The sequence below is a fragment of the Euphorbia lathyris genome, chromosome 9 (assembly GCF_963576675.1).
Source record: "Euphorbia lathyris chromosome 9, ddEupLath1.1, whole genome shotgun sequence".
Taxonomy (NCBI): Eukaryota; Viridiplantae; Streptophyta; class Magnoliopsida; order Malpighiales; family Euphorbiaceae; genus Euphorbia; species Euphorbia lathyris.
The window spans coordinates 29,060,294-29,073,576 of record NC_088918.1 but is presented as its reverse complement, the minus strand read 5'-3'; the positions used below and the strand labels follow the sequence as shown (position 1 = coordinate 29,073,576).

The 13,283-nt window shown below is 35.8% G+C and overlaps 1 protein-coding gene across 3 annotated transcripts; it reads right to left on the bottom strand.

Annotated features, from left to right (window-relative positions):
- Window positions 1-6,917: 6,917 nt before the first annotated feature.
- Window positions 6,918-11,638, bottom strand: LOC136205191 (uncharacterized). Of its 3 annotated transcripts, XR_010675854.1 has the most exons (11): window positions 11,509-11,638; window positions 10,157-10,239; window positions 9,928-10,023; window positions 9,469-9,589; window positions 9,175-9,300; window positions 9,026-9,079; window positions 8,816-8,862; window positions 8,502-8,615; window positions 7,860-7,917; window positions 7,591-7,725; window positions 6,919-7,340 (listed from the first exon to the last, which is right to left on the bottom strand). XR_010675854.1 is itself a non-coding variant. In XM_065995689.1 (10 exons), exons 3-10 carry the CDS (start codon window positions 10,021-10,023, stop codon window positions 7,709-7,711), a joined length of 633 nt encoding a protein of 210 aa, XP_065851761.1. In that variant the 5' UTR covers window positions 10,157-10,291; window positions 11,509-11,638; the 3' UTR covers window positions 6,918-7,708. The 3 variants fall into 3 exon arrangements, 2 of the variants coding, with proteins under 2 accessions (XP_065851761.1, XP_065851760.1); XM_065995689.1 differs by having other exon boundaries at window positions 6,918-7,725; window positions 10,157-10,291; XM_065995688.1 differs by having other exon boundaries at window positions 6,918-7,725.
- Window positions 11,639-13,283: the final 1,645 nt, after the last annotated feature.

The following is a 13,283-nucleotide window of genomic DNA, read 5'->3' as shown; positions in this document are numbered from 1 at the left end:
TTATCTTTTAGTTTGACACTATAAAAATTAGCGACCTCAAAATAGAAAATTTTAAGAATTAAAGTTTAGTACTACATTTATTATGGATCCAAATTGTTTATTTTACAAAATCATAATTTTCATCCTCTTTCTCTCTACTCACGAAACACCACCTAAATTACCCCAAAATTTAAAGGGTATTGCTATTTACCGTCCTCAAATTACTTATCACCGCCTCTATTGGACAAATTAAAAAGGTATTGCTATTTACCGCCCTCAAATTACTTATCACCGCCTCTATTGGACAATTTTGCCCTTGGCATAAAAAAAAAATTCGAAATTGGGGAATTTTTTTTTTTTGAGAGAAAATTCAAAATTTAACCTAAACGGATGCGGCATACCGTTCGATCCATGGTGGGAACGGATGCCGCATCCGTTCCCACCATGGTCGGGCGGTATGCCGCATCCATTCCCACCATGGGTCGGGTGGTATGCCGCATCCGTTTAGGTCAAATTTTGAAATATACAAAATCGTAAAAAATTTAGTGACGAAAAATACTAAATCATTCAATTTTTTGTGACGAAAAATGAAAAATTCTTCTATTTTTTGTGACGAAAAATGCAAAATCGTCATGAAAAATATGTATTATTTTCATGAGTTCTTTGATAAAAAGATGTAAATCTTAATGTTTCTGACTCGTAATCATCCATTTTCGGGGTTCGGATTGTCACACATCAATTATTTTCATAATTTCAATTATTGTTGTTTGAGTTTATGATTTTGAAGAGAGAATTTTCAGTTTTTTATCAAAATTATGAGAAGAGCAAAAAAGTCCAAAAGAGACGGTGATAAGTAATTTGAGGGCGATATTTAACAGTTGACAAATTAAAAAGTTAAAAAAAATTAAAATTGCTTAGAATATAATCAAATTTTTGAATTTTGAGATCGTCAATGTTCATTTTAATTTTAGAGTCCTTTTTTTAGCATATCGAAATATCTCAGTCATATTATGATCGAAAAAAATAATCTGAATCTCTGTTAAAAAAAAAAAAAAATCACATGTCGCGAACAGACCTGAGTTTATTTTTTTTTTTTAGATTTTACCTTTTTTTTCTATTAGTGAGTGTTTAAGGCTTCAAGTAGATATTATTAAATTCTTATAAAAATGATGTGAAATGAAGAAGCTAATAAAGGAAAAATAATTGTTAATAAATAATGTAAGTTGTGGTTGCACTCTTCGATAATAATGAGGAAAAAGAAAAGTTCCTTTTTTGCTTCATTAATTAAATTTTAAGTAACCTTCTATATGGACTAAACAATTATTTGGTCTATCATTTATTGCCAAATATTTTAATTATAATTTTTATTTTTAAATTACATTATTATATCATAAAATTTAAATCTCACCAATTGTAGTCAAGTGAGAAGAAACTTATATTGATGCTATTTAGTAATTTATGAATTAGTCAATTTAATTTTTAAGATTTTATTTGATTGAAAAAATATTAATTACAATTTTTAAGTTTTGTTGGACAAAAAAGACACTAATGAAGAAATCTTGAAAAATTTTAATAAGTCGCAAAAAGTGCATTTAATTGGCATTTTAAGCCCATACTAAAAGAACTTTATCACATATTTATATTAGTTTTGCTTTGTAATTCTCTCTTTTAGTCCTTTACCAATCCATTGATGATGTTTCAGCATGGTGATTTCTTAATTTCTATTTCAAATCTATGTTTTTCATATTTTTTTTCTGCTATTAATGTTGTTATATTTTCTTCGATGAACATAAATTTATGTTGTCTATTTCACGAAAAGTATTTTATAATAGGTAGTAAATAATTGTGTATTCTTATACTTGATATGACACCTACTTGTAAAATTCTCATTTTTTTCGTATTTAAGTTTATATGTTTATCTTAGGGGTGGCAATGGGGAGGGGATTATCCGAAAACCGCGGGTAACCGAACCAACGGAGATGTGGAATAACCGTAAAAACTGGGGATGAGGGTGGGGATTGGGAATTTTTTTGTCCGAAACCTAAATGGAGATGGGAATGAGGATAGCTATATCAGTCCCGTGGGGATCCCCGCCACGTTACCATGTAAATTTCCGTGGGGATCCCTGAAAAATCCCCGTGGAGATCTCCAAATAAAATTATTAATTTTAATTTTTAACTATTATTTTATATCAATTAATCAAAATAAATTGGTACTAAGGCTTTTATAAAAAATAAAAAAAAATATATGTACAAGCATGGTAGGGGAATACATGCAATGCATTTTACCAGCAATTGTTGGTTCGCAGACCAGCAAGGTTTACAGATTAAATTTTTGTAATTAATTTTTTTTTAATTCTTACAATTAAAAGTTTTGTATAATTAATAGTTTATTGGGTATGGGGGAATCCCCACTACCCGTGGGGATCCGTATGGGGAGAGGACGGGGATAAAAAAACATCCCCAAATTATTTAATAGGGATTCTCTAAAACCGTCCCCGTAACAACTGGGGAGGGTATGGGAAATGTATTTCCACCTCCGCCATGTTACCACCCCTAGTTTATCTATATATTTATGTACTATAAAAATAGTGGGTTACTAAACCCAGCCCCATTTTCACACTTCCAGCCCCGAAAAAAGATCTAACCGCCCTTTGAACAAAAACTGAAAATTTGAATCCCTCCCAAACTCTCTCAAACTCATTTTCATTCGAATCAAAGACAAAACGTTTGATGGAAGACAATCCGTTATCACCGAGAGTAGACGGGAGTGATGCTACGTCCGAAGTCGAGGTATTTTTCCGATTTAACTTCCTTGCATTTCTGTAATTTGAATTGAAAAAAAAAAATCTGGTTCGGCACTCGGGCGTGTGAGCATCACGCCCCACCATATGGTCGGGCGTATGAGTATCACGTCCCACCATGTGGTGGGGCGTGATAGCCACACGCCTCACCATGAGGTGGGGCGTGATGTTCATACGCCCCACCATGAGGTGGGGCGTGATACTCATACGCCCCACCATGTGGTAGGGCATAATGCTCACACGCCCGAGCATATTTGTGGCTGTTTTTCGGGTTTAGACACCGAAACGCTATAGAAATGTCACGTTCTGATACAAAATGTTCGTTATTAATCATTTACAGGAGGTTTCGTGGGAAGAATTTGACGGAAACGGCATAGATTACAGCTCGCAGTTTTTTCCCAAACAAACATTTCAAACATATCATGAAGCTGTTAACTGGGCAAAACAGACGGCAATTGGGGTTTGAGTTAACAACAGCGTCGCACAAGACGGGACGCAAGTCAAAGTGGATATTGGTTAAATGTGCTCGTGGTGTTAAGAATTATAAAAGGAAAAAGGATGTGGATATGGATGTTATACTACGGAAGAATACAAAAACAAAGTACTGTGGTTGCAAATTCCAGATAAAGGTTATGGAAATCGGCGAATTGGGCGGTTGGGTGGTGAATGGGATTCCTGGAGATAGAGGACAGCACTATCATCAGTTGGCTGTATATCGTCAGGGCTACAGACAGATGAACGGACTAAGCCCGGCTTCCAAAAAACTTGTTCGTGAAATGAGTTCAGCTCAAGCTAAGCCTTGTGCTATTTTTGCTGCAATCAAAGAAAAACATCCGGAGGATTGCCCGACACAAAGACATATCTATAACTACAGGGAGAAAATCAGGACTGAGAGCTTTGAGGGTCGGGATGTAATCGGTCAGTTTTATCGGCTTGCTATAGATAAGGACTATATACATTGGACGCAAGCGGTGCCGGGCAGCAATATCGTGACTCACTTATTTATGGCACATCAAACATCGATCACACTGTTCCGATCTTATTACTTGTTTGTTGGTATGGATTCAACATATAAAACAAACAAGTATAAGATGCCATTCTTTAACAAAAACTTCTTGATCGCCTATGCAATCATGAAGGATGAAACCGAGGGTAGTTACATGTAGGTGTTACAAAAATTGAAGCTTTTGCTCCAACCTGATGTGCATCCGACAGTCATTGCTACAGACCACGAGTTAGGACTGATGCGGCCGGTTCGTGAGGTATTTCCTCATTCTCATCATTTATTGTGCACATGGCATATTAATAAAGATGTGGAGGATAGAGTTGGCAAGTTGAGTGGAATGAAGAAGTTTGGTGAAATTTTTAAAAATTCCAAATGGAAACGTATAATTGAAGCCCCGACAGAAGCTTAATATGAGGCGACAGTGGTAGCCATGAAGAATACTACTGGCAACTGGCCTGGTGTGATTCAGTACGTGGAGACCAAGTGGCTAGTGCATAAAGAGAAGTTTTGTCGAGCATGGACGAACAAGGTGTTGCACTTAGGAAACACCACAACCTGTCGAGTGGAGAGTTCACATGCACAGTTGAAACAGTGGTTGAATTCATCTACTGGTGCACTTGATACAGTATGGGCGAAGGTGCACAAGGACATTGAGGCTCAGATCGAGGCGATCAAGTAAGACATTTATTCTGTTATTTGCTTTAATCTTTTAAAATTTAATACATTAGTTTTGTAATCCGTCATTGTATATAATCAGATACTCACTCGAGGACTCGAGAAGAAGATCTGCGGTGAATCACTGTGGAGAACCTTTCACGTATCTCGACTTACACGTTTCACATTACTGCTTGGCTGTACTAAATGATGAGCTCAAGCGTATGCACGGATTGAGTATGGATGTGGTAACTGAATGCGGATGCGTGTTGCCCATGACTCATGGCATTCCGTGTGCATGTGAGCTTAAAACATATATTGACACAAATGAATCGGTCCGTGTTGACCGCATCCATCCTTTTTGGAGATCTCTTGCGTTTGAAGGGTTGAGTGACATACCAGTTACTGCTCCAGTATATGCTGACGGGTCTGAGGATCACCGATTTTTTCAATCTCTTGTGGAAAAGGTTGAAAAATTAGATCCTTCAATGGTGCGTAGCATATCGATGTACATTCATGATCAGATAAATCCGGAACAAAGTGGCTTTAAAGAACCTGAGGTCAAAGACACTGTTAGGGGTAGACCAAAGGGAAATTCATCAACAAAACGAAATCCGAGTGCATAGGAGTACAATCAGTCACCATGAGGTCGAGCACGGTCCTCAGGTTCGAGGAGTAGTCGTAGTCGAGGCCGTTCTTCATCCTCATCTGTGCATAACAGCCAGATGCCGGGTATATTTTATTTCATTTATATATATGTTGAAGTTAAAGTAAATATATTTTTATTGATAAATTTCATATATTAATATTTTCAGTCGGATTTGATGCGGATATCGCCAGTTACCACCATTTACATCGGGTTCAAGGTCTCATCGTACCATTTATTACTGGATTCCATGATGTTGTAGCAGATGGTAACTGTGGATTTCGTGTTTTAGCCGATGCCATCATTTTTAACCAAGAGGAGTGGAAGCTGATGAGAGTGCTCATAGAGAATGAGATGCGGCAAACCGTGATCTGTATGTGCCAGTGTACGGGAACGGATTTGATGCTGCCCTCACACGTATTAAATGGGCAGGAGCGGGTTGTGGTGAGTCCCACTGGATGGTGAGTCCGGATGACTTATTTGCTGCTGCATCTGTATTGAACGCAGTAATTTTCCTCTTTACTACAGAACAATTAGGATGTTGCACTATACTGTCGATGCGTTCGGACGATGGAAGACCACCTGAGCGAGAGATTGTGATTTGTCATTTGGGGAGTTATCGTCACTGCATACGTCTTTATTTACATCCTTCGTTTCCAGTGCCTCTCATTGCCACCCAATGGCGATTATTTTCTCATCAGAGTGTTCGTCACTTGGAGAATTTATACGCTGAAAGGAGAGAGGTTTGGACTAGATTATATTAGTTTTATATGTTGTGATTAATAATATTTATTAATTAACTTATATTATTTTTTGATTTTAAGTACAATTCTGTAGTTACGGGTTTAACCGCATATTTACGGATTTAACGGACTATTTACGGGTTTGACGAACTATTTACGGGATAAAAAAGCTATTTTTTTGCCAATTCGACACGCGGGCGTATGGCCATCACGCCTCACCTCGCGGTCGGACGTGATAGCCCCACGCCTCACCGCGTGGTCGGCCGTGACAGACACACGCCTGACCGTAAGGTCGGGCATGTGGCTGTCACGGCCGACCACGCGGTGAGGCGTGAGGCTATCACGTCCGACCGCGAGGTGAGGCGTGATGGCCACACGCCCGCGTGTCGAATTGGCAAAAAAAATAGCTTTTCCCCTCCCAAAACCCATGAAAGGGCATTTTCGTCCTTTCACGGGGCTAGGGGTGGGAAAATGGGGCTGGGTTTAACAACACCCTCAAAATAACCTATGGAATATTTTAAAAATTATGTGTGTATATTGATAAAGAAATCTCAATAATCACTAATCATTGCTAGCTTATTTGTCCTTCATACTCGCTTTTGTATTTGATATTTTATTTTTCATAATAAAAGAAAGGCATAATACCCAGTTGAGTCCCTAAACTATGGCTTCAAAGTCAATTAGAACCTTAAACTATCAAAATCATTAATCAGATCCCTAAACTAGCTAAAAATCATCAATTGAATCTCCATTCTAAATAAAAATCTTCAATTGAGGCCTCATCGAAAATCATTCATTTGAACAATTTCATACATTTTTTCTCAAACTCATTTTGCATCAACATACATATTATTACAGTCTATATCAAATAGTCACAGTTTCCAATTTTAGGATAAGATAGGGACTCAATTGATGATTTTTGCTTAGTTTAGAGACTTAATTGATGATTTTAATAGTTTAACGTCCTAATTGATTTTGAAGTTTTAGTTTAGGGAAAATGTAAAACAACATTGTTTTGTGTAAATTTTAGTCTTTTACATTTCAAAACTATGTAGGTTTATGTTTAAAAAATTTCAAATCAATATAATTAATGAGTCTCGCAAGCGAAATTCATGAACTGAATTAACAAGCTGCTCGTGAACAAGCTCGCGAACTGCACATGATCAGTTTATGAACAGAATATTGAACTCGAACTCGTCAATTTTCTGATGAACAGAGCATAAGCAAACCAAAACTCGACTCAGCTTGATTACAGACCTATTAATCACCATTTCAAACCCAATACACAGCATTAAGAGCAAAGCTTCATTCTCAACTGGGTACACAGCAACTCAATGCATCATATGGGTACAGGAATCATTTCTCAACCACTTGTTTTTAGGGTTGCAAATGGAGCGCGACGAGCATGGAAACTGCTTCCCCCATCCTTGTCCCCGTTTAGATGGAGAAGGTCTGAGCCATGGTAGGAGGACATGAAATTGTGGCCTAGCAACGAAGGCACATTGGCAGCTGATCCTCGAATAAATAACAAAATATTAGCTTTTATCGCTCGCATTTCATGTCTTCGAATCTTACTGCCATAGGCTCTATTTTATCATTCCTCTAGATAACAGAATTGAAGTTAAAGAATCCAAATGCATAGTCATGATATTAAATTAACTTGACAACTGCAAAAAATGTTGTCGACTGCTCTCTACCAAAACAAAATGATGAATTTGTATAGAGTAACTATTTCTTTAAAGGGCAGTTGTAGTTTTACCACCACAAATATTGCCGCCTTGACATTTGATAGCCACTATATGCTTCGATAAGTTCAGAACTCACAACCAAGCTGTTAGCTGACGACCAGGGATTGCTTCGATTATTATTATCCGAATCTAATATTCAGGTTCATCTGCAAGATAACAGAACTGTTAGATTCACTGTATTCTGAAAATATTTCGCCAACAAAACAATGTGAACCCGCACTCCAGCTTGTTAGAACACGACAGCACTATAGAGTGGAGCTAGTCAGTTGAAGGTACATACCATTGTTTCCAGCATCCACGTCGTTATAATCATCATCATCATCATCAAAATCAACGTTCTGCAATATTATAAACAGTTTGTTTAAAACCATGCATTAAAGACCTTAGATTCATTTTATCATGAATGGAACTCATAACAACACGTAAAGGTATAAAACATCAGATAAATAGAAACAACCCCTGCAATAAACATCATGAAACTCTTCTGTTGAATTGCATAGATTCTGGTAAAAAACAGATCTCCAAGAGTAATTTCAAAATAAGTGACCGTGGAGATATAAATGATATAATTTCCCCTATTAAAAAAAATATGTTTTTAAGCCAATGTTCTCGGTCACAATACCCAAACTATCAACCATAAATAACTCCCGAAACTTCCGATAAATTAGTGATATGACTAATTACTGAAAGTATCTCCTTCAGGATATGACTAGTGCATTGATATAGAGATACTCCAAGTCTTTTGCCCAACCAACAGAATACCCTCTACCGGTTGAACAAGGAATTGAAAAGAAAAATGATATGCCCAACAAATAGCATAGAGTTGGCCACGACATTCATAGAAACTGATGCAAGAACAAGGAGATATCATCCGCAGCAATCATGAACTACTGCAGTAGAATCCTAAGAATTATGTTAGAACCTGATTATAGTCGTCATCGCTGGGCTCTTCTTCAGCTTCTTGAGCTTCTTCATCTTCTTCATCTTCCTCATCTTCACCTTCCTTCTTTTCCTTTTCACCTTTATCCTCTCTTCCCTAAAGATATCAATAACCGGGGAAAAAAAAAATTCGGAATTAAGTTCAAAATGCATACAAATGAAAAGGTTGCAGGATTTGAATCCAAGGCCACAAAGAAATAGAGTCAAGAAAACTCCTTTTTAACAGGTTGGATGAGTTGCTACCATAACTACTGACCCAATAACGTAGGCAGATTATATCGTTAACAAATGCATTACCTGAAACTTCTCTTCAAGTTTCTCAAATAGATCCCATTTTTTTATGTCTGTAATCATCCAAAATAATTTAGATTTAATGTTAAAAAATCAAGTTGTAATATAGTTCACTGAGGAGATAGCAGCTCATGATAAAGCTATCAAAATATAGGAACTAAATAACAATTCCATAAGACCAAAAATGAAGAAGAGTGCATGTAATTACTGTCAGACCTGAATTTGGATTCCAACGAACTTTTTTGGGATTTGGTTGCTCCCGCTTTGCACCTGAGGTAATAACACCATCAGAAGAGTCTAGGACTACTACAACACTAAAATAAAAGGTAGAATAACAAAAAAAAAGGAATATATAATAAGCAAACCTGTAAGAAGTTCTTTAGGAAAATTCATAGGTTCTAGAATTAAAAAATTGCTAAGTGCATCACGTTTTGCAGTGGTTTTTGGCTTCCCCCAGTCAGAAAATCTTTCTATGTCCATGCTCTGACTCTCTATTAGGAAAAAAGCAAATTAGCCGGGAAAAAAAGGGATGAAAGTTTGATAAAGTTACAGATTTTGCAACAATGTAAGAAAAAAAAACATGATCAACACATATTAAGGATCATTTATATATTAAGGATTTCTGCTCTAAAATAAGTTCATAAGATTTCCTCGCTTACTCTTTGCTATGCTTTCTTCAAGAAAATAGGGAGAGGATTTCCAAAAATTCAGCAACTTAGCATTCCCAAGAACTAAGGCCCTTTCCTCCTTCACTGCTTTTCTATCAGGTAACTCAATTTCCTGCAATTTTCCCATGGAAGGTTTTACATAGAAATTCCCACGATATAGAAAAAAGAACTTAGATACAAATAAATTTCCATTTTAACAACTTTTAAAGCCGTCAACCCAAACAAATTTAATCCATCAGTTTTCCGCTATAGTTTCTTTGACATCCCCCAACTGAAATTGACCCCATAGAAATCAGAATATCATAGTTCAAAAGTTCAAAATCAATCCAGAACTCTTAATTAAAATTGATTGATGTAATCATTATCTACATTTAGCTTATAAGTTAAATTGCCAAGTACAAAACCCAGTGATCAAGCAGTGATCTACATATACAAAAAAAATTGACTCACAGGAAATTCAATAAAAGGCTCTTGCCTTGCATAGCCAAACCCGCCTCCTCCACCACCAAACCTTCCTCGCCCTCGTCCTCTCCCTCTAAACGCCATCTACAAGACACACACACACAAATAGAAACCAAAAGAAAATAATTAAAATTAAAAAGAACAATAGGAAGAAATTGACTAGTTTTGTGCTTCGGCAACTACAACTACAAATCATAATCTGAAAATGAAAGGTTACCTGTACAAGTCTTCTAGTTCTTTCTGCGTCTTGTCTTCAGTTCTCGCCCAAAAACCAAACGAAAGACGAAGGACGTGTGAAAGCTATACAGTATGAAAGGCGAAGCCGATTAAACAGATATATGAAAACTCGCATCTGGACTCGAAAACAAAGAAGAAACGGCCACTATGATGTTATCAGAAATTAAGAAACCCGGTACAGCAAGAGCAGTGACTGTGAGTGATGAAAGACGTGTTTGAGCTTAATAACAATCAGTTATGGATCCAGGATTCACTAACAGGGGTGCTCAAACTCCCTTCAGATTCCCTTAGATCCGACCATGGTCAAGCATCACAGATGCTGACATCTGACACTCAATTAGTTAGTTTTTGAAACCCGTATTTTGAACACCGGTTTCCTACACCTCTGCTAATTCAAACACAAACATTAAACCCCTCCCAAAAAAGAAATTAACCAGGTACGTCTTAAAAAAATTCCTTACAAATGGCATGACTGTAATCAAATCCTAAATTTCTGTTTCCATTTTTGGATTTGATAGGATATATAGAATCTCCAACTATAGTTCCATTGATGGAAAAGAAGAAAAGAAATAGAGAATTGAAACTACATTATAACTTTGATGCTTCTTCAATTATTAATATATTACTATATCCTATGTTACATGGACTCGGCAAAAATGCCGCCGTACCGGTGTCGACACAACACGGATCCGGATACGAAATCCGTGTCGGATTCATGAGTGAACTCTCGGATACGGCAAGCTCTGAAGGTCTCCCTTTCTGAACTAATTCACCATCTACTTCTTCATATCTGGATCAACTGCTTCACACACACACTCTCTTTCTCTCACTACCCATCTAGACAGTGGCAGAGCCAGGACCCAACCCTCGGGGCTTAACAGAGAACAAATTTTAAGTTTAATAACAGAGAAGTGAAGTTATAAGTTAAACCAAATTTAATTTTTAGTTAGTTTATATTATCAATTCCATTAAAATCCCTAAACTAAATATCATCAATTCAATTGAACCCCTAAAATTTAACATATTATCAATTCAAGTTAATCAAAACACCTAAATATCATCAATTCAATTAAAACCACTTAACAATCACATTATCAATTCAATTTGATCAAAACCCCTAAATTTAACATGTTATCAATTTCATTAAAACTCATAAACTAAATATCATAAATTCAATTGGACCCTACAAATATCACATTATCAATTCAATCCAAACCCTAAAATAAGAACCCATAAATATCATCAATTCAATTAGAGGTCCTAACTATCACATTATCAATTCAATTTAATCAAAACCCCTAAATAATTTAAAACCCTAAATTAAAGAATTACCTCTGTATCTCTCTCCTCCTCTCTCTTTCTAAGCAGGAGGCGGCGACGGCAGCCTTTCTCCCTCTCGTCGGCGACGGCGTCTCTGCTCTTCCTCTTGCAGTGGCAGCGTTCCGTTCACAAGCTTCAACTTGTGTCTTCTTTCTTTCTTTCTTTCACAGCAATTTCTATTTTTATTAAATAAGGACAAACTTGTCATTTCCCAATTGTTTAATCAGACTTATGAATAAAACGATATCGTTTCAAAAGCACAAAGTGGTGTCGTTTTGTTCATATGTACCCTAACAAGAATCAGAAGAGAAAGATTCAAAACAACGTCGTTTTGCTCATAGAAAATTCTCACGTAATTCTTGCTATTGTCTAACTGCTGTTTCTACTAGTCTACTATATATAATTACGGAAGCAGAGAGAAATGAGAAGAAGTGTTTTAAAGGTCTTTTTGATTAGTTGTCAACATAGTAAAAAATCAGATTAAAAATATTTAATTAATTAAAAATAAATATTTAATTAATTAAAAATAAAAAATTTATATTTATAATATATTAAATAATTACTAGCCTATTAATTAAAATAATAAAAGAAAGCAAGAGTTACGGGAAGATGAAAAAACACAAAGCAAAGGAAATCCAAAAGTCACAAATAAACTTCTATATAAAGCATAATAGATAGTATTCCACCATTATATTCATTGGTCACGATAGATAGTGTTATATTTCTGAAGGTAAATATTCGATTTTTTTCATATGTTGTAGTTATTTTGTTCTCAATTATGTTGTTGTTTTATTTTTATTAAACAATAGTTGTTATAGTTTCATCTTTCAGATTCATTTCTATTGTTACCCAGGTTCTATACCTCTCGCTATCTTATCCATGTTTTTTTTTTATTTGTCTTTTTTTTCCAAACTGATAGCTTCAATTGAAGAAATCCGACAGAAATAGAAGATGCATGAACAACTAAAATCGAAAAACACAAAAGTGTCAAAAATTACAAGAAATTCTTATGTTTCTCAAGGTAATTATTCGATTTTTTTTCATATGTTGTAGTTATTTTTGTTCTCTTTTTTTGGTAAGAAGGGAAGAAAAAAAAACAAACAAACAAAAACCTAACCCGGGATCAGTCTAGGAAGACTGACCCCAATCCTATCCTCAAGAAGAGAAGGTAACAGAAAAGAAGGAGGAACGGAAAGGGTAGAAACACCTAACATCCCCCCATGCCCAGCAGCTGCCAAGCGATCCGCCACGCAGTTTTGCTCCCTATAAATATGGGAGAAGGTAAGAGAATCGAAGGCAGGACGAAGCCTCAAGATGGCTTTAATGAGATTCTGACTCTTAAGACAAACAGCCTGTCTATCCGAAATCCTGTTATTTTTGTTCTCAATTGTGTTTTTGTTTTCTTTTTATTAAACAATAGTTGTCATAGTTTCATTTTTCAGAGATGAAATTCCATTTCTGTCGTTACCCAGGTTCCATACCTCTCGCTACCTTATCCATGTTTTCTTTTTTATTTGTCTTTTTTTTTTCAAAATGACTAAAATAAAGATTTTGTAAATTTGTATTCTTTTTTAGTATATGTTGCTAGGTGTTATCGTTTCGATTGCTAACTCTTAACTAAAATTTAGATTTTTGGCTTTATATTAACTCAATTTTTGGCTTTCTCAATTGTGCTGTTGTTTTATTTTTATTAAACAATTGTTGTTATAGTTTCATTTTTCAGAGATGAAATTCCATTTCTGTCGTTATCCAGATTCCATACCTCTCGCTACCTTATCCATGTTTTC

Coding starts and splice junctions, on each gene's coding strand:
- LOC136205191 (XM_065995689.1), bottom strand. CDS start 10,023: ATGGCGTTTAGAGGGAGAGGACGAGGGCGAGGAAGGTTTGGTGGTGGA. Junction 9,301..9,468: donor TGAAGAAAGCATAGCAAAGA/GTAAGCGAGGAA, acceptor TTTTCCTAATAG/AGAGTCAGAGCATGGACATA. Junction 8,863..9,025: donor TCGTTGGAATCCAAATTCAG/GTCTGACAGTAA, acceptor GGATGATTACAG/ACATAAAAAAATGGGATCTA.